Below are 24,405 nucleotides of genomic sequence, written 5' to 3' on the forward strand. Positions count from 1 at the left end.
CCTTTCCGACAGATACAAAGAAAAAAACAGAGGCAACGTGGAGACAGAGATAGACAAATGCAAAATGTACTCTTCAACCGCATAGACTTAATTGAAGGAGCTCTGAAGATCTTTTTCGCATTTGTTGGTGAGTTACAAGTAACATTCTCTGTACTCTTAAAATGAACACATACTCTTAAAATGAACACATATTTGCCTTCTTTTTGTGATTCACCAAAGGAGAAGTTTAGCAGAATGTCCGAGCTGCTCTCTTCCATAACGTGAAAGGGGACAAGCTCTGAAAAAGTTGTTCAAACTCATGAACAATACAATAAGCTCTCTGAAGCCATATTATACCTGTGCTAAAAGTCACTATCGCCTGAAAATCTGCTTTGAAAATCCAACTATGATCACCTTTCACTTACATTGTTTGGAAAAGAGCAGCTTGGACATTCTTTTAAGTAGCTCCTTTTGTGTTCCACAGAAGAAAGTGACACATTTAAAATGTCACGAATGAATTAATCTATTTACTTGCCAAATTCTTGATTCACACTAAAATCTCTCTCCAGGGATCATGGCGGAGCAGTTTGTGCCTGATGGCCCTCATGCACATCTGTATAAGGACGGCTGGGTGAAGCTGATGAATTGGCAGCACAGCACCATGTACTTATTCTTCGGCATCTCTGGCATCGCAGACGTTCTCAGCATGTCTTCTCGCCACGTGCCGGTTGGTCTTGACCGTCTCTCCCTTTCCTTGGCTCTCTTTGTGGAAGGTATCAAGCAAAATGAGCCTTTGATTAAGCAAATGTGCAGTGATAGCCCACCATTGTCCTTGCTGAGGATGTAAATGTCATGGCTTTTCTCTTCCAGGGTTCCTTTTCTATTTCCACGTCCACAACCGTCCTCATCTGGACCAGCACATTCACTCTCTGCTTCTGTTTGCGGTGTTTGGTGGATCCGCCAGCACAATGTTGGAGGTGTTTAAGCGAGATAACATGATGCTGGAACTTTTCAGGTCCAGTTTGGCCATCCTACAAGGGACATGGTTCTATCAGGTAAAGACAACATATCTCAACCTCATAGGTGAAGGACATTAACCACTTCATTTGATTCTTAGAAAATATGCGAGTAATGGAAATATTCATAACGTTTCAGATCGGGTTTGTGCTTTATCCTCTGAGTGGAGCAGAGTGGGATCTGGAAAAGCATGACAACATTATGTTCATCACCATGTGCTTCTGCTGGCATTATGCTGTGGCTCTACTGATTGTGGGCATCTGCTACTGTGGAGTTTTTTGGTGAGAGGACATGGTCATTTTGGATGGACCAAAACGTTTTCACTGACTTTATTTTGCTTACATTGTGCCCATGATCTTTCCAGGTCTTCAAAATGGTGTGATGGAAGACAGATAGGCGACATGGAGATGGGCCTCAGAAAGTGCACTGCGTCAGACTCTAGCTCCCAGAAGGCTTTGCTCCAGGAATCAGATGAAGAGTAGTCGGAGCTTCTGATGACTGCCAAGATTGAATGCACTGAATGCAATCTTTTTGCCTTTTTCTATGCTAGCAAGCTGTCTTCTATGAATTTATGTTTGAATCATTTCACTGCAAAAGATTTGTGTGTGCTCAAGCTGAAAATATCCCATCAAAATGGACTTGTAAATAATGTGGTTGTCACAGGTGTCAGAAGCACCTGCAAAAGGATTTGCCAAACCAGAGGGGGAAAACAGAACATCAAACGCATGCATGTATGCCATTCACCCCGAAATGCCTGTAATAGATGCATAATAGCACATTAAAAATGTTTTATAATGAAATTCAAACGAGGAATATACAAGCATATAATTGTCCGACACTGATGTTGGATGGTCAGCTCGATTTATGTTACTTGCCACATCATGTAAATGAAGTGGCACAAAGCAGGCAAATGGTTTGTTTTACATATACACAATTCAACCCTGGATTGCATTACACAACGCCATTCAGTTGAATTAACGTAACAGCCGTTTTGATTTGATTTGTGTAGCACAATCATTTATTTATCACAATACAAACAGTGGCTACAGAATATTAACAGTACTTGTTAAATTACATTTCTTTAGGGGAATTTAAGATATGAAAAGCACAAATAAACAAAGTCACCTCTGTGTACATGTCAACATTTTCTAGAGAAAGGCCATTCACTTTAACCAGAATCACAGACTGATACAAGCCATGCGCAATTGTTCACCTGACCTTACTTCCCTGTTTACAATGGACATCATATCAGCATCCAAATCAGACTTCCTTGTGGGAACTTGCAAAAATCAGCAAATGTTGGAAACAAAATGACAGAAAAAGCTGTGTCAGAACAAGACAGGTGCTTAGAATCTGACACCGCTTTGCCCATATGCAAATTTAATGGGACATTTAAGTAAAAATTTGTGCACATGCTCTTTTTGTTTTGAGGTCTTTGAATCTTTATGATGTCTCATTGAGGGTCTGGGTTTGTTTTTGGCGAGGGTGCAGTAGAGACCACCACCGTAGACACTGTGGATTTCGGAGAGCTGGCGGCTGTGCGCTGTAGCTGCTGAGCCGGTACTGTCTGGATTCGAACCTTGGGTAAAGAAGCATACTTGGTTAAAACATGTGTATGGTCTGGCTTGTAAGACCAGTTTTAGTTTGTTTGTGAGTCTGATGAGTCAACCTGTGTGGCCTGTCCCTGTTGCTGTAGCTGCTGCAGTTGTTGAGCAGTCACAAAGCTGACCGGCTTGTTCCCAGCAATCAACTTGGTGCCTGCCGGCATGGTAGTCAAGATAATGTTCCTCCCCAGATTGCTGATACTAAAAACAGAAAACATTTTTCCCAAATTAAGATTTCAAATTATTGGGAACTTAAAAAACCTGACAGGGAACTACTGAACTACTGTTTGTTTACTCACTTGGTGCTGATGTTCCCTTTAAGTATGGGAGTAGTGACCACACTCTTATTTTTCAAAGGTTGGCTGAGGACAGATAGAGGCACCGTGATCCTCGTGGGAAGCTTTCCCTGAAAAGAGCAAAGTTTCAAACGTCATCATAACAGGCAATTACACATAACAAACATTGGCTCGGTTCCAAATCCCAGTGAGCCTTCTTCCTGTCTACTGCACTGACAAGAAGCATCCTAACTGAAATGAAACCCAAAGTTTGGAACAGTAGGTGGCGACAAGTGACGGTTAAAATCTGTATTTGTTATTGAATTATACATTCAAGAAATTTTTTGATTCATCCAGTAATGAAACAAGTCAAGTCTTTATGAGTGAATCATTGAATTACGATTTAAAAAATAATTCAAATGTATTAAAGGTGCAGTAGGTGATCTGGGAAATGCTAACGTTAGCCTGCTAGCACTGAAAGCATACAATCTAAAGCCACGCCTCCTCCAAAACACTCCACGTGCACACACAGCTGCTTTCATCAAAGTGTCGCAAGACTGCGTTAAACTACCTCATCTCTCAAAGCACATAACATTACTATAATAATGAATGTAAACATCTTATAGTGAGCTTGTACCTGACTGCTGCAGATTTATTTTGGTGTTGATACTGTTGACATGGAAATGTGAACAGCTCCTGTTTACAACTTCCCGGGTTGCCATCTCTTAATTACGGTAGTTGAACGCAGCTTAAGCTTGTTGTTTTGATTTGGTAGGAACTGTAAAAGGTAGATGCTGTTTGTTTGTGGTACTCCGTGACTGACGTCTGTCTACATAAACTCTGCATAGCGTGAAACGCGCTGATGATGTATGATGTCTGCACAAACAGGGTACGTGAGGGTATGTAAAAACATACACTGACAGGCAGGTAGGACATCATATTACTTCATTCGGACTGAATATAAAGATTAGATGAACATTTTAGGCTCCACAGACGATATATATATTTATAAAAATACATTTAGGTAGTTTAACATAGTGATTGCTATCAGGCCATGAGGAGACTTTCATCCAGTATAACAAAAATGTTTCTGTAGAGAACTACCTATTGCATCTTAAATACATTTTAAACATTTTGTCACAACCCCTAGTAAATTATATGCTATTTTGTTTAGTTGTCAGTTTTGAAAGGTGTTGATGAAATGAATCACGCACTAAAAGATAAACTTACAGCTTGTGTGGCTACTACAGTAGCACTAACCGGCACCTGTCTGACTGTGGCCGTAGCAGTGCCCAGAGAAAGCGTAGAGCCTGTGGCTGCAGGTCCCAGTGTCACGCCTTTGGCCCCTCCCACTCCACTGGTGGCTATTGCAACAGTGGCCGCCCCCGATGATACCGTGACAGGCTTTGTACTTGTGGTGGTTGTGCTAATTGAGACAGTCTGACCTTGTTTCTGAGGGATCACACCAAGGTTTGGCACTATTCGAATAGTGGTTCCTGCTTTAGAGTCAGACGAGGTGACGGTTGAGAATGTGCGGGCCTTGGGGTCAGTCATAGTGACGGCCAAGGCTGGCATGAGGCGGATGGCCGTGTCACAGGCGGCCTTCAGCTCTGGGTGAACCTTTACTAGGGTGGCGGTGCCTGTGGCAGGTGCTTTGGTGGCCAGGTTTTCAGCTGTTGTGGATGCAGTGGTGTTCGAGGTAGGGGGTGAAGGCTGGGATGGAGACACATGTAGTGTGGCGGAGATGCTCTTGCTGCCTGAGCTTGTGGCACTGCTCAGCATGTCTGGTGTGAGTTTGACAGTGGCCATTGGAGATTTAGTGAGGGTGGCCATCATGTCCGGAGTGATGCGAAGTACTGTCTGACCTTTGGCATCAGTTGTAATTGAGGAGGGGGGCAAGCGGAGCACATCCTTTCCCTGAATGCGTAGGTTAGTGGCGGTGAGAGGGATCCCGGCCCCACTCTGGGCCTTTACACCTAACTGACCAGTGATCGCAACCTGGTTAAAACAAAAGTGAAGATTTGACAAGGAAATAAAACAAAAAATATCTACGGTTTATCAAACTGTTTTAATTAGGAATGCACTGATAGATTCCAGCCAATAATGATAATTATTTTTATGTTATGGCCAATAACTGATAAATGGCTAATGTATTTTTTTATTTGTATTTTTTTACCCCTTTATACAAGGAAAATGTACAATGACCAAGATATATTTCTACAATAAAATAATTACATTAATATTAATATGGTTACAAAATTGTTACCAGATATGTACAGTATGGACACTGAAATTGCAGTTCCAGAAAAAAAATAAATAAATAAAAAAATTATTATTATTATTTTTTTTTAATCAGGCACAAACCATTTTTTTTCCTTCATTTATTGCTTTTTATGTCCTGTACCTGAGCACAATTTGGGTTTTGGCTGTGTACACCTACTTCATATTTTGTATTTTTATTAGAACAAGATACATAATATTCTTTCATTTTTCAAATGTTAAGTATAAATGGCTAATATTAAAATGGTATACAATTTTTACTAAATAAATAACTAAAAACATTAATTTTATATGCTACAAGTGAATTTAGGCATCACAAAATTATAATGTATAAAAACGTATATTTATTTTGCGATTCAAGTTATTAGAGTTTTTAATGATTAACTTTAAATGAGCATTAGATGACAGCAAATGTAATCTAAATGTACAAATAAGGGAAAATATCATGTATGATGTATATATCCAACATCTAAGAGATATAAAAACATATTTTTTACATCAGCCAATAAAAGATATTGATATATTGTGCATCCCCAGTTTATACCATGTGAAAACAGAGTCTGATGCATTCTGAGTCAGTTTGTACCTGTTTGATAATATTCTGGCTGCTGACACCCTGCAATACAGCAGGTGATGTTGGGTTGTGTGCCGGACTGGCAGGGGAGCTCGTCTGAGGTTTGGTAACTGTGACAGCAGATGCAAGACCTGGAACAGTAAGACTGGTCTGACCCCGTGAAGACTGCACCTGAATGGGACTTCCTGCAGACTGGCTTCTTAGTGGTAGAGTCACCACTGCCTGTTCAAAGAAAGACAAACAAGAATGTGATCCATCCATTGTCTGTTTGTAAGGGTACACTGAATACACAAACAATATTGCTAGAGATGCTGTAGTGCACCTGCGTGATGTTCTTTCCATGCGCCACAGTGACAGGCACCCTGATGTGGTGAGGGCTCTGGTGCACTAATGTGGCCGCCTGGCTCGCAGAAGACGTCGGAAGACCAGGCTGGGCAGTGACCACTCGCACCTGAGGCAGAGAGCCAGTGGCAGCCGAGTGTGCCACTACCCGAGTTGCAGGCTGCGGAGAGGCCTGCTGGGAAACCTGTGGACCTGGCTGACTCGCAGACAGCAACGTTCCTAACTGAGGCATGGAAGGAGGAGACACCAACAGGACACTGCAGAGAAGAAATTATGATCATCAAAGTCAATATACAAAGAATGGAGCATGTGACTGATGATACGGTCTTCATCTTTGGAACACAAATTAAGATATTTTTCACAAAATCTGATGGCTCAGTGAGGCCTGCATTGCCAGCAAGATAATTTACACTTTCAATGCCCAGAAAGGTACTAAAGACGTATTTAAAACAGTTCATGTGACTACAGTGGTTCAGCCTGAAATGTTATGAAGCGACGAGAATACTTTTTATGCGCCAAAAAAAAAAAAACGTATTTAACAATATCTATTGATGTGTGATTTCAAAGCACTGCTTCACAAAGCTTCAAAGCTTTATGAATCTTTTGCTTCGAATCAGTGGTTTGGAGCGTGTATCAAACTGCCAAAGTCACGCCCCCCAGTGGTGAACCACTGAAATTTCCAAACACATGATGTAACGAAGCCTCGTTTACTGAAATTACGTGAGTTTGATATGCGCTCCGAACCACTGATTCGAAACAAAAGATTTGTAAAGCTTCAAACCTTTTTGAAGCAGTGTTTTGAAATCACCAATCACTAGATATTGTTGAATAAAGTCATTATTTGTTTTTTGTTTGGTGCACAAAAAGTATTCTCGTCGCTTCATAACATTAAGGTTGGACCACTGTTTTAAATATGTCTTTAGTAGCTTTCTGGGCATTGAAAGTGTTATTTATCTTGCTTTCAATGCAGGCCTCACTGAGCCATCGGATTTGATCAAAAATATCTTAATTTGTGTTCCGAAGATAAATGAAGGTCTTACGGGTGTGGAACAACATAAGGGTAATTAATGACAGAATTTTCATTTTTGGGTGAACTAACCCTTAAATAAAAAAAAGATTTAAAAAAATTTAAAGAGACAGTTCAACCAAAAATGACAATGACATTTCCTCACCTTCATGTTGTTCCAAACCTGCATGACTTCAACAGAAAAGAAAAGATTCTAAGAATCTCAGAAGCATAAACATTCTTTGGAATTTTCTAATTTTGGATTTCCTCAAGAGTTCCATAGAAGAATGTCAGTCATACAGGTTCCGTAAAGACATACAGTAAAGATGATGACAGGATTTTCCTTTTTTTGCTAAACTATACATTAAAGAATTGTTTACCAACAACTGACCTGGGATTGGTTTTGACGGGTTCTGTGGCGCCTACTTTGGTTGGAGTAGCTACCGTGGGAGGGAGGGGTGATTTAGGGGTTCCAGGGGTGCTCGGTGTGGGGGTGGAGGGAGTTTGAGACAAGCTGGTGGATGCAATGGCTACTCCTTCACTGCCTGAGCTCTGGCCAGCCTCTGCAGCACCATTCTTACTGCCTGGCTCCTTACCACCTGCCTTCTACAATACATATTCACAAAAACATAAACATATGCAACAACTCATGCAAATTAGCATGGCCCAACAGTGATGCTTTACATTTCAAATTAGTGGGACAACAATGACGTGAGTGAGTGTAAAAGAACTTACAGGTTTTGGTGCTGGTTTGGGCTTCTGCTGCAAAGCTTTCTTGGCTTTAGCAGCTGCGGCCTGGGCCTGGTGTATTCGCTCTGATCAAGAAAGATGATTTAGTATTTTTTTTTTTACCATTACAGGCAGCATGCCAGCTTTTTACTCATATATTACTCATTCTTATCATAGATATTGCAAAAGTCTGGAAGCATCTGGTGTGCAGGGCTGTCTCTCAGCTGGGGACTTCTTATTGTTGACTAAAACTAAAATTATACATTAAAAAAAAAACATTTTTGGTAATTGAACTAAGCTTAAATATAATAAAATATAAATATTAGATGAAAAACATTGTTTTAACTTTAATTCTGTTATCTGCCAAGGCAACATGTTTTTAAGATTAGGTTTTAAAGTAAATAAATAAAATATTAATAAAACTAATAAAAATGACAAAAGCACATTTACTACAACAAAAACTTAAATGAAAATAAAGTTAAAACTGAAAATATAACACATAAAAGCTCATTTAAAAAAAAAAAAAATATATATATATATATAAAAAAAAAAAAAGTAAATTATTAATACTGATATTACACTGGTCATGTCTGACTTTGCAGATACATATTTGCCAATAGCAGAATATGGAAACCTGATACGATCTGCAATTCTCTGAGTACTAAACCTGTTCTACTTGTCTGGCATTCATTATGACACACACAATCTGCCTGTGGCAATGAAACCTTTTGATGTTTTGAGTAATGCACATGCATCACTGCATGGGGGTCACAGGGTTGCTTACCAAACTCCTCCTGGCTCCGGTCCCTGTGGAGGTAGATCCACAGCTTGCGGCCGATGTCGTATTTCACACAAGGGTCTTTCTCGTAGTGCAGCCGGTCAAGTGCACCACTCACCACAGTGTTCACCTAAAAATGAACAAAATGTGTGAGAGTGTAACAGTGACTAATGTGTTATAACTGTAAATACAACAGCATGAAACACATGTCTGACCTGAGCACTGGTGACATCAGGGGCTAGGAACTGCGAGTCCTTCAGTAACTCACAAATCTCAGCTCTGGTACCTTCTCCGTTAGGAAGCCTGGCAGCAGCATCTCTTACTGTGTTGATGAAAACAGGAAACATGTTGAATTTCTTTATTTGACCACAACTGAAAACTGCTTTCTGAGAATAATTAAAGGAATATTAATAGTCACTATCTACTGACTGAATTAAAGAAACTCAAATGAGCTTGGAAAAAAAAAAACTGCTTTTGGGAGAACAGTCCTTTTCAATGAACTGATATTAAAACCAGGCTCTCATTTACTAAACTATATGACATCCCTAACAGAACTGCAAAAGAAAGAGGACCCAGTGGTTACCAAGAGATAGTATGGTGACGTAGGCCGGTCTGTCAGAGCGAAGCAAAGAATGCTCTCGAGCTTTATTGAGCGACGTCTCCTTGTCAAAAACTCCCTTTACTGGTCCCACCACAGATTCAAAGCCATGCATTCGGTAAGTAAAGGCTTTATGAGGCTGATCGTAACGTTGCTGCTCCTAAGGAACATTGAATATTTCAATGACAGTAATAACAGACTACATTCCACAAGCAGCGCAACAATGTAAAAAAATATGCAGTGACAGGACTCAGGCACACACCTGCTCTTGAAAAACATGCCTTTCCTCTCCTGTACTTGGCCTCACCACATAGTCAGTCCACCTGATAGACAGTAGAAAAACAGCAAGAAATGACATGAATGTGTGCATGGGTCTCAACCAAAAGACAAAGGAATTGTTGCTTATGGTTAAATGGATAGTTGAGTGAAAATTCTGTCTTATTTACTCAGCCTCAAGTTGTTCCAAACCTGTATGAATGTATTTCTTGTGCAAAACACAAAAGAAGATATTTTGAAGAATGTCTAGTCTCCATTGACTTCCGTAGTATCTTTTTCTATACTATGGAAGCCAGCAACTGTTTGGTTACCAACATTCTTCAAAATATCTTCCTTTATGTTCAACAGAAGAAAGAATTAACATAAGGGTGAGAAAATAATGATAGAATTTTCATTTTTGGGTGAACTATCCCTTTAAGTAAACACACTGTAATCTACTGTCAAACTCACACTCTGGGTGTTGGAGGAGTGAGTTCTGCGGTTTCCTCTCCCTCCTGCTGTAAAACAAAAACAGAATCAGGAATCAGAGTGTGCCCTTACATCATCATGAAAAGCTTGAAAGCCTTTTACTACCTTGACAATCACATGATCCTTTGACTCCAGCCATAACTGGCACAGGGCACTCAGATCTTTGTCTCCATCCTGACTTGGACCTGCACAGATCAGTATGAAGAAATGCACACAACTGGTGGCTTTGACACTCATGAATGAATCAGTGCATGAATATATGAATTTACCAATAAAATAAAAAAATTCTGATCTGAAGTTTTTTTTTAAATAAATTGTTACTTTTATTCAGCAAGGATGTATTCATCAAAGTGACAGTAAAGACATGTATAATGTTACAAAACAATCTATTTTTTTTTTTTTTTTTTTTTAAAGTGCTGTTTGTTTGAACTTTTCTATTCATTAAATAATCCTGAAAAAAATTATGGATTCTATAATAATAATAATTGTTTCTTGAGCACCAAATCCGCATATTAAAATGATTTCTGAAGGATCATGTGACACTGAAGACTGGAAAATTTTTCTTGTTTTGGTTTTGTTTTATCATATTACCAACCCCAAACTTTTGGACAGTTCTATACATAACCTTCAATAATTGAAGAGCCTATATTTCCATCTAAATACAGTTACAAGTAGAAAACAGGGAGATCATCGTACATATCCATTTCCACTGCTGTGAGAGTTCCTTTAATTCCACAAAAGGTATGAAGCCAGTAGGAAGAGCCATCACACCAGCTGACCGGAAACAGAGACACAAAGCATAAACCTAAACACCAACATGCATCATTCACTGTATGAATTGTGAATTAATAGTTGTAGGAAATTTTCAAGATTCATAGATTCAGGCATACCTTTGCTCTCTCCAGCGAGAAATTGTAGAGCAGGTACAACCAACTCTGACCAGCAGGGGGCCATAGAGAACCAGGGGTTGAGTGCGCTGGCTGGAGATGACTGCCATTGTTGGACTTTCTCTTCCAACTAAAGAGCAACATAAGAGGAACAATCACAACACTGATTTTGTTATGTTTATGCAGTAAAGACAGTGAAATACTATTAAACACACTTCAGACATTTCTGGAAGCTTCAGTTAAAACATATATGGAAAGTTCTTCAGTACTGTTTGAAAACTTCCCAGGATGATAGTAATTTTTTCACTGCATAATTCCCATACCATACACACTACCCTTCAAGAGTTTGAGGTCAGTAAGTTTTTTTTTTTAATTGTTTTTGAAAGAAATCTCTTCATTTGACCAAGGCTGCATTAATTTTATTAAAAATACTGTCAGAACAGTAATATTTTGAAATATTATCATAAATAAAAATAACTGTTTTCTATCTGAATACATTTTAAAATGTAATTTATTTCTGTGATGGCAAAGCAGGATTTTCAGCATCATTACTCCAGTCTTCAGTCACATGATCCTTCAGAAATCATTCTAATATATATGTATATAAATGTCTTTACTGTCCCTTCTGATAAATTTAATGAATCCTTGCAAAACGTTCTTTAAATCAACTCTTACTATTGAAATCTAAGTATCAAACTTGCTATTAAAATCACACTATATATCAAGACTTACTAAATCTTACAATTGAAAACTTACTATGTATGAAACTTTTGAAAGGTAGTGTCTCTGTAAAATTTTTTTGCACAACTGCATATTTCCCATGCTACCATTTGTGTCACTGAACATTTTAATGACTTTAATATTAAACTAGGGAAAATTGTAATAATAAAGAATTGAGCGGTAACACTTTACAGTAAGGTTCATTAGTTAACTACATTAACTAATAATGAACTGCACTTCACCAGCATTTATTAATCTTTGTTAATGTTAATTTCAACATTTACTAATACATTATTAAAATCAAGAGTTGTATTTGTTAACATTAGTTAATGCACTGTGAACTAACATGAACAATTAACTGCTGTATTTTTATTAACTAATGTTAACAAAGATTAACTAATACAGAAACACATGTATTGCTCATTGTTAGTTCATGTTAGATAATACATTAACAAATGAACCTTATTGTAAAGTGTTACCAACTGACCAATACTGTATGTATTTATATGTACCGCGGAGGATGTTGCTAGACTTTCCAGTCTGAGGATGTCCTCAAGCAAATGAAAAAAGCTCATGGTTATCTCCTCCACTCTGTCAGGGCTCGTCTGGGACTCGTCTATGGGCCTTTGGTACAAACGAAACAGATGAGTGCAATATATTTAAACGCTGAGAGTTTTGAACAAAGTATTTTATGTACAGCAGAAAGACCTACTCTTCTTTAACAGTTTGTGGAGGAGCAGTGGGGGCATCAGCATGGCCCGAGTTCATGGAAGCTGTCGACATCTGAACATCACAGACCTCCTCCGATTCCATTTTAATAGGGCGCATCTTTTTCTTCTTCCTCTCCTCCTTTATCTTCTTCTTAGGTAGGGCCAAGTCAAAGGCAGCTACAAAAATAGACACAGATTCCCACCTGCTGCTATGATTCATGCATCTAATATTGAGGAGGATAAATTGAGCTTATCATTCTCACTTGTAACGGATCCTTTTCTGCCGATGTTGACTCGTGACATGATATCACCAAGATGGAGGTCAGAGGTCATAAGGTCAGGGTGATCCTAAAAATTACATCAAAAAATAAAATCATTTCTCATACAAATCGTGTCTTCTAGTACAACGGTTTTAAATATTTTATATGTCCTAGACACATATTATATGATCATCATCGTGCAAGAGACCCCCGTTTTAAAATGTAAAAGGCAGCTATATATTTTCAAGTATAAAGACCCAACTTATACTGTGAAAAATATATGATATAAATGTGTAAATTATTATTTGGAAAATCATTATTACATTTTTTTCCTACACATTATAGCACTGTACTGTTAGATGTATTATATATTCATTCATTCTAATCATTTATTCATTTATGTATTTAGTTAATTTAACCTTATTTTTATTATTTATTTATACGTTTTTTACACTATTTTTCTCAAATATTTTCCACAATGTAATTTCGCATATGCTTTATAAGGGTCATATCATGGAATCCAGTCCTCTCTCATCATTAAAAAAAAAAAAAAAGAGCTTAATGTAATGTAAAAAAAAAACATGCTGTATCTTTAAGAAATTAAATCCTCCCACTTAAAATTGACCAATTATTGTAACTTAGCTGCAGAAATGGCTTGTTCTGCACTTTTGAAACTTGGTGACACCACAAGTTTCTTAAAGGTGCTGCAGGGAAAAAAATTAACCGTTTTATTCTAAAGGCCAGAGACAAAAACTTTTCTAACATTATCTGCTTGTTAAGTCGTGACGCCGTAAGGAACGCCATTTTACTGGTCCTACTCTCGACTCATTTCACTGGCAAATGCCATCGACGGCCGTTTATAAGTGCTATTTATTCATATTAAACATCAATCATTTTAAAAAGTTAAACATTTAAAATACTTACAGTCTACACAACAGTCTCCGTGCTCACAGCATCACAGTTATTAATATTTTAACGATTTATAAAAGATGAATCATTGTCAGGCCATCTGGAATATTGGTATGGAGGTAAAGGTTATAATTATATATTTTTTTGTAGTATTACGTGTGTATATTAGCACCATTTGTTGTTTTCTTGTAGTATAAGATAGAGCGTTTGGACCCGGAAGCGCTGCCGTGTGACGTCAGACTTAACAACCGAATAACTGGAACTGGAGGAGGAAGTATAAAAAAAATTTATTAAAAAAAGACCCCTTTAGGCAACTTACTGGCTGTCGTTTTCTTTTTTCTCTGTGTCTCTGCAGCATGGCTCTTAGTTCCTTCTCACCCAGCTCAGGTTTGTCTACATAGAAAATCAGCTTTAGTTTCATATACTTCATACCTGGGGAGCTTTAAAAACTGCTTTAACTGACCTCTGCTTTTCATGTCCTGAGTAGAAAGGCTGGGTAGGACCCTGAGAGAGACAGTTGGAGTAGGGGAGGACGGCGACTGAGGAATAGGCAACCAAGAGGCTGTATCTGCTTACATGAACATAAAACCATCATATTAATTATCATTACATGAACACATGATGAAAAAGTTTTTACACTGCATCACACCCACCATCTTCATCAGATGACACATTACTGTCCCCACACTCTGTTTTCACATCCTTCTGTATGTGAGCCACTCGACGTCTCACCCTCTGCTCCAGCATCTCCTTATGAGAGGGGCCAGGGTACCGCCGTTTTACTGCAAGCTCAGGTCCACTGCGAACCGCCAAATCCAGCAACTCCTACATTACAAGAGTTACAGCAGAGGTTGCACCAACTAGTTGATTTCTTTTGCTGAACCTTTACTACTTGCTGTGTTAACCTGTCATGGATCACATGACTTCAGTTGTGCTAGTTTTCTATATGGTGCAAGTACAAATCTAACTTTGAACTTTCCAGAAAAAAAAAAAAGGATTCTGCATTGTTTACACTACTGTTCAAAAGTTTGGGGTCAGTAATTTTTTATTGTTTCTGAAAGTCTCTTATGCTCACCTAAGCTGCTTTTAGTTTATCAAAAAATACAGCAAAACAGCAATTTTGTACAATAAATATTATTACAATTTTAAATAACTGTTTTATATTTTAATATATTTTATCTAATTTATTCCTGTCATAGTAAAGCTTATTATTCAGCATCATTACTCCAGTCTTGATCACATGATTCTTCAGAAATCATTATATGGTGATTTGCTGCTTAAGAAACTTTTCTGATTATTATCAATGTTGAAAACAGTTGTGCTGCTTTATAATTACATACTAAAAGCATGTATTGATCAATTTAACGCATTCTTGCTGAATAAAAGTATTAATTTCCTTAAAAAAAACAACAACAACAAAAAAATCGTACTGACTTCAAACTTTTGAAAAGCAGTGTAAATGGTGAGATAAACATTGACCATGTAATAGATACTAAATTAGATCTTCAGTGACTCATTGTACCTTTCTGGAGACCAGGATCTGCTTGAGTAATTTATGGTAGTACTGCTGAAGGGAGTAGATGTGCCTTTTTTTCTGCGATTTGGCACAGAGTTGTCTGTACTTGACAACTTCTGGGTTAAAGTAACCATCTAAGGAAAGAAACAAACTCATTTACATAAAGTCTTATTTTATAAATGAAAATATTGTGATTGAAAGTAAAGGGGAAGGAGGGTAACCTCTGAAAAGCTTCTGGGCATTGTGCAAGGGGTTTCCGAAGAAGAAATTCTGGTTGTTGAAAAGGTCGCTGATGATGCTGTTCTGCTCTGAGGTGTTATTTTCTGAGAACTGAGGCAGGAGCTGACTCAGGTGTGTCCGCTGAGCGTCTGTGAGAACATCTGTCCACGTGCTTTCACTCATCACCGAAAAGAAAATCTCTGGCTGCTCTCACACAGACACACATGCACACAAGATAAAGAGATGTTTAGTTTATACTTTCAGATTTTCATGAAAATGGTGGAACTGCCATTGGAACGTTTGTAATAAGAAGTGTTGATAACTCACATCCTCCAGTAAATCTTCAGGAACCCGAACTCTGCAGTTTCCCAGCATGCACTCTTCCATCACACGACCATCCTGGTCCATTCCAGACTCCAGTGGGTCTGTTAACATGTGATCCAGTGCATCCATCTTTACCTAACCCTTTCACAGCAGCAAAAGCGGGATCTGCAGGTTTACAAAATTACACATTATGAACAAAGAAATTCTAAATACTTGCAAACTCTAAACACATCTGAAATGCACTAATTTTGAATTTACTAATTAACTCACCATTTTATTTATCCTAATTACATTTCTACATTTCACACTACTGTATTATATACAATTTATCCTAATGAAATAAATGATAAAAATCATACTGATCACCCTTCACCCTGTCAAGGTACGTTAGCATGTTAGCTTGTGTGATACTTTTGAAGACAACAAAAAAGACGAATGTAAAAACAGAAAAACTACGAAAATATAATTTCCCGTGAAGGTGTACTGACATCTTGTATGTATGAATTTATGTCAAAAGACAAATGTAATAATTACACTTGATAGAGACATTTTGATGCTAATTCTCCTACTAGCTAATGCAACAAGCTAACAGTCCTTTTCTGCCTTTACATCTACTATGGTGTAATTAAGAAAACGTATCGTTTTCACTTATCTATTTAATGTATATCAGGAAAATGTTTAAGGCATCTTACCATGAGTGTTGGTTGAAATTAGGAATGTATATGCTAGTTCTTCACAAGGGCGGTAGGAATAATAACATTGGTGCACATTTCCGGTCTGTTGCCTAAACTTCCGTTCATCTGCTAATGGTAAGATACTACAGTCTATGGTAAAATACCAAATACCAATATGGTGCGAAACACACACACAATAAACACAAATACACATGTTCCTGCCTAAATAAAGATATAAACAAATGTGCAAGGAGATAAATAAATTAACGCACCAATCAATGTGTGTGTGTTATGAAAATGTTAAAGGAAATGCAAAATTAAGTTTAAATTTGATATTCCTATTTTTTCTTCTTTATGTTGCACTGCACCTAGCTGCAAAGATGAAGCATCACGCACAAGCAAAGGTTTTCATCCAAATCTCGTCTCATTTAAAAGGTAATATCATATTTTATATAATAGATGTTATAATATCGTGGGTAAACAAGTGGACAAAGCTCAGCTTTGACTTAATTGCTGTCATAAAATTTAAAAAATAAAATTTAAACAAAAATTAGATATAGACATAGATTATGCACTTGTTCATCCATCCACATTCTTTGCATAGGATAAAATTCAACTTCCTTATGAAAATACGAGTTTAATTATAAATTAAATTTTATTTCTAAATAAATTTTAAATAAAGAATGCAAATATAGTAATTTCAAGCCCATCTTTACAGTTTTAGGAGATAAAGCATTACATAGATATCATTTTACAATATGTACACAAAAAATAAGATACTTTAAGATAGTCACTAATCATTATAATAACCTATCCAGTCTTTATTTTTTGTTAATGTATTTATATGTTAAATTCAGTACATTTAAAACCTATTTTATGCAATTGTAATATTTTTCCGCATGTTTCTTTAAATGTAGCACCAAGTCCTGAATTCAAAACATGGAAAATAAGAATTTCACTTTTAATTTCTATCAAAGAACCCACTGAAGTATCAAGGCACATTATGGGAACGCCAATCCCTCAAGGAGGGCATTAACAAAAATAAAAATATAACATTATAAAAATAATTACAGATGCACATAACAGTAAAACAAAGGTCATTACCTAAACTATTGCAAAATATAAAATCTAAAAAATTATCTATAGTTCAACATAACATAAAAATGCTTTGATTTTCAGATTTCAAGTAAGTTTAAACATTTCAACAGATGTAAAGTGATGCATAAGAACACATTCACACACACAATTATACTTATCCGCATAGATTTAAAATAACATTCAAGAAGGACATCAATTGTCTAGAATAAATGACTACTCTAAAATTATTTCCTATTATTTAGCCATAAAATACATTTGTGCACAGATATAATGATGAAGACTGTTTGGCATGAAAGGTGATAAAGCTACAATGTAATACAAATAAAAACAAAGCCACACAGTCCATTGCCTTGTTACGCCAACAATTACATTACAAAAATCCCTGAGAAGCACTCAAGTTGTAATGACTTGACAAGGCAGAAAGAATACTTTACCTCCACAGATAGACAAACACAGTTCATTTGAGCTCAAAAACAGTATAGTCCATATAGACAAAACTCTTTTAAGAGTGTAAACACATGCAGTAAAGATAGATGAAGAAACTATGAGAGCTCCTTATTATGAAAAAAAAAAAAAAAAAAAAAAAAACTATCTACATTGAAAATAAAGGTCAAAGAAATCTTTCTTGTAGGCATTTGGGTTGATTATAGGAATCTTTATGGCTATTGAAATACAACTTGACAAATATGAATGCCTTAATTGCCCTCAATATCTCTTAATACAGGTTGTCAGGCTTTAGTCCAATTCTTGTCACCGTTGTGACACTAAACCCCTGTTATCTGCTTGATCCAGCTGCGGTATTCTGTGACCCGTGTGTAGATACCAGGTCTGTTCCTGAGACCGCAGCCATCTCCCCAACTCACAACTCCAGCAAGGAACATGCGCCCATTGCTCTCAATGGAAGTCATCGGACCACCTGAGTCACCCTGGCAGGAGAAAGAAGAATATGTACGATATTGAGAAACATAAGGTTATGACATGTATCTGAATGTGAAAAAACAAACAAACAGAAGATCTTTTATTTTACCTGACAGGCATCTATGCCTCCACTCAATACACCTGCACAGATCATGCGTGGTGTAATCCCATCATCCATCAGCTTGCTGCACACAGTGCTGTTAATAATGCGCACCTCGGCCTTCTGCAACACTGATGCAACATCATCTAGAGCAGGGAGAAGACATTTTATGAGTTTACTAACAATTTTTGGCTCTTATTACATCATAATTTGTACTCAATTACATTTAGTTTCAGTTTTAAGTACTTTCTCTCATTATCTGGTTTTGGACAGTTTTACCAGTTTTGTTTTAGAGTTTCGACACACTTGACTAAATTTGTGTTTCTTAGTGTAGAGGTTTTATGCATAAATGTGCACACAAAAAAAAAAAAAAAAGTGGTGGACTCTTAATTTCGGGTGAAATGCACTTCTAGGATTCAGCAATGATTCATTTATTTGCTCTGTAATATATATTATATATTTTTGCATTTTATATATAGATTTTTTTATTATTATTTTCACACTAATGATATTACTGGATTTTCAGTGTATGTGATTTTTTTTTTTCAAACTCGAAAGTCTATCACTATCAGAGCTTACAAAAGGATAAAAAAACTGAATTTATTTATCGTAAAAAAAAAACAAAAAAAAATCACATACACTGAAAATCCAGTAATATCAGTAATAGCAAAATTAGGACTGAGATAGTTGTAGGTGATCAGTAATTATGGAATGAGTTTAGCCTCATTAATAAATATTACCTAATGTAACTATGACAGACCATAAAGAATTACCAATTACAACATTAACATGTCTAAGACATGTCTGAGCTGTAAGCACTTTACTTTTTTACTCTGAATATGGTCATAAATTGCATCAATAATTACTCAAGTCGTCACTCTGCAGGAAATACTAGTCATCTATTATTTTAAAGTGAAAAACACGTTTAATAATGATCCAGATCACTAGTTGTTCTTGAAGGGAAAGGTACAATGTAATATAAAGAACTATTGGACTAATAATTTCCCATATTTCTGATGCCTTATTAGTATTCAGTTTGGCAAATATTAATAATAAACAACAGTCTGAACCTTTGGTTATGTACACTGCTGTTTAAAAGTTTGGTATCAGTAAGTTTTTTTTTCAATACATTAATACTTTTATTGATCAAGGAAGCATTAAACTAATCAAAAGTGACAGTAAAGATATTTAAATGTTACAAAGTTTTCTATTGAAAATAAATACTGATCTTTCTATTCATAAAAGAATTCTGAATCTGTATCAAGGTTTCATCAAAAATATTAAACATTACTGTTTTTTAACATTGATAATAATAAGAAATGTTTCTTGAGCAGCAAATCAGCATATTAGAATGATTTCTGAAAGAGTTAGTTCACCCAAAAATGAAATTTCTGTCATTAATTACTCACCTTTATGTCGTTCCAAACCCGTAAGACCTTCGTTCATCTTCAGAACACAAATTAAGATATTTTTGATGAAATCTGAAAGGTTTTTTTATCCTCCAAAGCAACAAAATTACAACATCCAAAGAAGTAGTACAAACATAATTAAAATAGTCACCGTGACTGCAGTGGTTCAACCTTAATGTTATGAAGGGATGAGAATACTTTTTGTCCGCAAAAACTAAACAAAAATAACGACTTTATTCAACAATTTTTCCTCTTCCCTGTCAGTCTCCTACGCAGTTGACGCAGTGCAGAGCTTCTGTCTCAGTATTGACCGGCGCTGTTCACATGAGCACAAAAAGTATTTTCGTTGCTTCATAACTTTAAGGTTGAATCACTGTAGTCACGTAGACTATTTTAACAATGTCTTTACTACTTTTCTGGACCTTGAATGAGGTAATTTTGTTGCTTTCTATGGAAAACCTCTCGGATTTCATCAAAAATATCTTAATTTGTGTTCTGAAGATGAACGAAGGTCTTGCAGGTTTTGAACGACATGACGGTGAGTAATTAATGACAAATGTAATTTTTGGGTGAACTAACCATTTATGTGATCATGTGACACTGAAGACTGGAGTAATGATGCTGAAAATTCAGCTTTGCATCATTTTCAAATATATTCAGAAAGAAAACATATTTTAAATTGTAATAACATTTCACAGTAAATTACAATATTTTTGCTGTATATGCAGCCTTGGTGAGCATTAGAGACTTCTTCCAAAAACATTTACTGACCCCAACCTTTTAAACAGTATTACAGGTTGTTGCAAGACTTACCAAGTTCCTCTCTGAGCTTGCCCCAGCCAGTGATCCATACAGATTTGCCTGCTGGGAAGTCATGTGTGGCTTCAGGTAAGCAGACAGGCCAGATGTTCTGGCTGAGAGTCACAGGGCTGTCCAACTCCATGAGAGCAATGTCATTGTCATAACTCAGGTGATCGTACTGAGGGTGAGAAATGATGCGCTTCACACTTCTTTTGGTTGACTTACTAGTCTCACCCTGGTTAAGTAGGCCTAGATAGACTTCCCACTGGTCAGGCTGGGAATATCTAGCAAAAGAACAAACAATCAGTCAAGATCAGTGCAGGAGGGTAGGAGAGGGCCAAACAAGATGAGAACTCACTTGAACTTTTCATTGTCCTGCACGCAATGAGCAGCAGTGACAAGCCAGCGGTTACTGATAACAGACGCCCCGCACACATGACCTTGTGTCTTCATGTGGAGGCTGACCTGCCAGGGCCATTCTCCCTCATTCGAGTCCTTTCCACCCACAATACGACTGGACTTGTAGGGCTTTGTCCCACATTCTACAGTGAATCAGCAAATTAAACAGATATAAATACACATAAAACACGCTTTTTAAAAAAGCATTATAGAAAAACAACATATCTCATCTTTTTTTGTTAGCGGGAGAACTATTAATATTGTTGCTATTATTATTTAAAACTATTATCCGACATACAATTAACATCACATGAAAAGTAACTGGTTTTAAACATATCAAAAAATGCAGAGCAGAGGTCTTGACCTTCTCGACACAATCCAACAATTAAAATTGTGTAAATTTTGCCATACTATAATCTTTTGAATTGATATTGAATTCGTTCCATACAGAATGCAGAAAATATGAAATGTAATAAAAATGTCGGGGTCGAAAGCTGTTATGCTGCTTCATATTTTTTTGTGGAAACGGTGATACATTTATTTCAAGATTCTTTGACAAAAAGAAAGTTTGAAGAACAGCCTATTTGAAGTAGACATCTTTAGTAACTTTGTAAGTCTTAACTGTCACTTTTGTGAATTTTATGCATCCTTGTTAAGTTGGTAGCTGAGGAACAACAAATCCCTCATGATTTCTCAGAAGAAAGAAAGAATAATTTTGAACTTACTACACTCGGCTTCATCTGAACCATCCGCACAGTCAGTTTCTCCATCACACATAGGGTTCAGCTTGCTGATGCATTGGTTATTCTTGCACTTATAAGTGAGATCAGAGCAGCGAACGGCTATGGCTGGATATAAAAGAGAAGTAATTAAGTCCATTAGTGTGACTGCTTATGTTGACAGTAGGTACAGAAGTCAACCTCTAAGGTAAATTGTAATCTGTATGTAAACAATAGAGGTAGACAAACATAATAAAATAATTAATATATGCACTTTTTAATATAGGGATAAATTGAGGTCAAATTGAGGCCAAATACAGAAAAGACAGTCAACAGAAGCCCAAAGTATACTTCACTTTTAGCATACAGTTCACGTGATGAGAATTTCATCATTAGAAGAGAATACGCGGACTGAACGTGCACTGCCGGATTTTTGTGTCCGCGTGTAATTTGTACGCATGTGCATTTATTTATTTTCACTAATCAGTTTATCCACAAGGTGGCAACAGTGCCCTGGGGCCCTTGATTCACAAGGTAGTCAAAAAAATGCATAAACAAAACAGACTGGAAAGCATGCAAGATACAGCGACAATGGAGGCCTAGATAGATGAGAGATAGTGCGAACAGGTTTGTTCAACTCTATCATGAAAGAATACAAAGATGTTTACATGGGATGTAAATCGTGGCAAGAGATAGCTCAAAACTGTGCATGTGTCGAACACCTGTGTTTGCGTACGAGTCAAATAAAGTATACTTTGCAAGGCTGTGTGTTCAACTTTGTGATACACACACGTAAAAGTTTACTTTGGGCTATAGATGACAGGCCAAGTGTATTTATACTGTAAATCGAGGGAAGGAATTAGTAAGTCGTGCACATGATTTATCCTACTATTTTTTTCCTGCATGTCATGTGCGGGGCTCTGTACAAGTGTGCTGCACACACATCCTGAATAGTGAAGCCAAAGCATTTCAATCACCCCCTGGTGGCTGGCTGCAGTATAGTTCATAAACCCCACCCTCTCCATGTAATCGAATGTAAAGCGCACCAAACTAAAAAATGTACTTGTACTTCAACTTCTTTTTTTTCCCCAATTTAAAATTGAACATTGGTCTGGGGAGTCTGTATGTATTTTCTACTGCACAAGAGGTGTGATCAACGAGCATTATTCACGCAATTGGATAGTCCTTCAACCAATCAGATCAACGATCCGGGTGACGTACTTTGCAGAGCGAAGCGAAAACTCCAGACAGGTTTAGTTTGTATTGGTTTGTAGCATTGATCAACGGTTTGCAGAAGCAGCAATGGCATCGAACGATTTTTGCAGGTTGTGCAAAAAAAAAGATTAAAGTGAGTGATATTTACACCCACTCGAGCGATTTGTTTGCTAAACTAAAGAAGTCATTCGACATCGTCGAGAGGTTAAGAGGAATTGGATTGACGTCGTGCTTGCCGTCGCTTCTCTATCGTCATCGTGTTATACCCGCCAATAGCGAGCAAGGTGGATAAGCCAGTCTGTGATTGGTTCCCGCAAAAGTATAACAGAAGCAGTAGAAATGAATGTACGGGTTTCCAGAGTTGCCGGGCGAAATCAAATCGCCGGCAGATCAGGCTGGGTTTACCCAGTCTAGTAGTTCTTATCAAATGTTCAAGTGTTTGTTTTCCCAAAAAGTTTGATTTTAGTTACTTGAGTTTATAAAAAAACAGTCTAACGTCATGACTGACTGATGAGTCTGCCGGAGTTTGGGTGGGACATTGATACCGCAGCTCCAACTTAGGATCACTGCTGGGCAGACTAGGGCTCCAATGACGTAATCAGCGCAAGATGTCAACGGTAACTTCTTCTACTACAACAGCTTCATTTTTCTACAGTGCAAGGAAGTGGAGACATGACATCCATCTTTTTTACAGTCTATGTGACAACAGGCAAAGACATTATCATTATTATCATGAATGAAAGTTCTCACATTTCTCACACTGAGACTCATCTGAGCCATCGCCACAGTCGTTGTAGCCATTACACTGCTTCTGTGTTGGGATGCAGCGGCCAGTCCGACATCTAAACTCTTCAGCTTTACAATTCCCTGCAGACAAAATCGAAAAAAAATCCAACCTGAAATCAACTCCTTTACTCTTGCTCCATTGTTCATGACTTTGAGTGCTGGTTTCATCCTTACCACAGTTTTCCTCATCAGTGTTATCTCCGCAATCATTCACCCCATCACATTTCCAGAAACTGGGCTTGCAGAAGCCATTCTTGCAACTGATTTGAGTCTCATTACACACTACATGCATGGGTAAAGAAAGTGATGTAAAATCCCAAAATACACATTATTATAGCATTTCAAGAGCTTCTCATTGTAAAAACAACTGTACAAAGACTGAGTACAAGTAATGTGGAATATTATACTATGAAACTTACTGCAGCCCCTCTCATCACTCATATCTCCACAGTCATTGTAGCCATCACACTGTAGGTTAGGAGACACACACAGATCATTGTCACACTGGAACCTCCCAGGACAGGCTGTGGAAAGGTGATTGAGATATTTTCGTCATGGTGGACTGGCTTAGAACATTGCACTTTAATTTCATTAAAAAAATATGATTCTACTTACGATTAGTGGGTTCAAATGCCTCAAACTCTGCAGAAAATCCCTCGCCCACATAGGACAGGTCAGAATGAAATCTGACTGTTGCTTGGCTTGATTTGATAGTGTACACAGTTTTAGGTGGCATCTCTCCACATATTCTAAAAATTAATGGAAAATGAAAACCATGATACATTTTTTTTTTTTCAGAATTCTTTGATGAATTG

At 37.2% G+C, this 24,405-nt stretch overlaps 3 protein-coding genes and 1 long non-coding RNA gene across 5 annotated transcripts in view; 2 read left to right on the plus strand and 2 right to left on the minus strand.

Moving 5' to 3' along the window:
* tmem45b (transmembrane protein 45B) overlaps positions 1-1,499 on the plus strand; it is a 4,075-nt gene extending 2,576 nt beyond the window's left edge. For both annotated transcript variants that reach the window (XM_067375232.1, XM_067375233.1), the window contains exons 2-6: positions 1-127; positions 549-752; positions 850-1,034; positions 1,135-1,277; positions 1,361-1,499. The exon at positions 1-127 is cut by the window's left edge. In XM_067375232.1, the coding sequence (XP_067231333.1) occupies positions 1-127; positions 549-752; positions 850-1,034; positions 1,135-1,277; positions 1,361-1,478 (777 nt within the window). In that variant the 3' untranslated portion in view covers positions 1,479-1,499. The remainder of the gene's footprint in view (positions 128-548; positions 753-849; positions 1,035-1,134; positions 1,278-1,360) is intronic.
* Positions 1,360-16,264, minus strand: nfrkb (nuclear factor related to kappaB binding protein). Its single transcript, XM_067375230.1, has 26 exons — positions 16,164-16,264; positions 15,475-15,636; positions 15,150-15,351; positions 14,935-15,062; positions 14,066-14,237; positions 13,876-13,980; positions 13,732-13,805; positions 12,507-12,591; positions 12,246-12,420; positions 12,046-12,157; positions 10,817-10,943; positions 10,623-10,700; positions 10,032-10,111; positions 9,909-9,955; positions 9,445-9,505; positions 9,168-9,342; positions 8,800-8,906; positions 8,591-8,714; positions 7,813-7,892; positions 7,469-7,683; positions 6,052-6,328; positions 5,742-5,951; positions 4,106-4,873; positions 2,900-3,006; positions 2,666-2,801; positions 1,360-2,575 (listed from the first exon to the last, which is right to left on the minus strand). The coding sequence occupies exons 2-26, from the start codon at positions 15,598-15,600 to the stop codon at positions 2,450-2,452; spliced, it is 3,897 nt and encodes a 1,298-aa protein (XP_067231331.1). The 5' UTR covers positions 15,601-15,636; positions 16,164-16,264; the 3' UTR covers positions 1,360-2,449.
* LOC137012147 (uncharacterized) lies at positions 15,596-18,069 on the plus strand. The gene is made up of 3 exons (XR_010893551.1): positions 15,596-15,642; positions 16,518-16,580; positions 17,968-18,069. It is a non-coding gene; the product is annotated as an uncharacterized lncRNA (long non-coding RNA).
* Positions 16,856-24,405, minus strand: part of st14b (ST14 transmembrane serine protease matriptase b) — a 14,751-nt gene continuing 7,201 nt past the window's right edge. Inside the window, exons 11-19 of the mRNA XM_067375231.1 lie at positions 24,206-24,339; positions 24,010-24,114; positions 23,765-23,872; positions 23,555-23,671; positions 21,596-21,718; positions 20,830-21,013; positions 20,484-20,755; positions 18,271-18,407; positions 16,856-18,169 (exon numbers count right to left, since the gene is read on the minus strand). Coding sequence (XP_067231332.1) covers positions 18,008-18,169; positions 18,271-18,407; positions 20,484-20,755; positions 20,830-21,013; positions 21,596-21,718; positions 23,555-23,671; positions 23,765-23,872; positions 24,010-24,114; positions 24,206-24,339 — 1,342 coding nt within the window. The 3' untranslated portion in view covers positions 16,856-18,007. The remainder of the gene's footprint in view (positions 18,170-18,270; positions 18,408-20,483; positions 20,756-20,829; positions 21,014-21,595; positions 21,719-23,554; positions 23,672-23,764; positions 23,873-24,009; positions 24,115-24,205; positions 24,340-24,405) is intronic.

The sequence above is a fragment of the Chanodichthys erythropterus genome, chromosome 22, assembly GCF_024489055.1.
Source record: "Chanodichthys erythropterus isolate Z2021 chromosome 22, ASM2448905v1, whole genome shotgun sequence".
In the NCBI taxonomy this organism is placed as follows: domain Eukaryota; kingdom Metazoa; phylum Chordata; class Actinopteri; order Cypriniformes; family Xenocyprididae; genus Chanodichthys; species Chanodichthys erythropterus.

Coding starts and splice junctions, on each gene's coding strand:
- nfrkb (XM_067375230.1), bottom strand. CDS start 15,600: ATGGATGCACTGGATCACATGTTAACAGACCCACTGGAGTCTGGAATG. Junction 10,112..10,622: donor ACAGCAGTGGAAATGGATAT/GTACGATGATCT, acceptor TGATCTGTGCAG/GTCCAAGTCAGGATGGAGAC. Junction 6,329..7,468: donor CCCGTCAAAACCAATCCCAG/GTCAGTTGTTGG, acceptor TCTTCTCTGCAG/TGTCCTGTTGGTGTCTCCTC.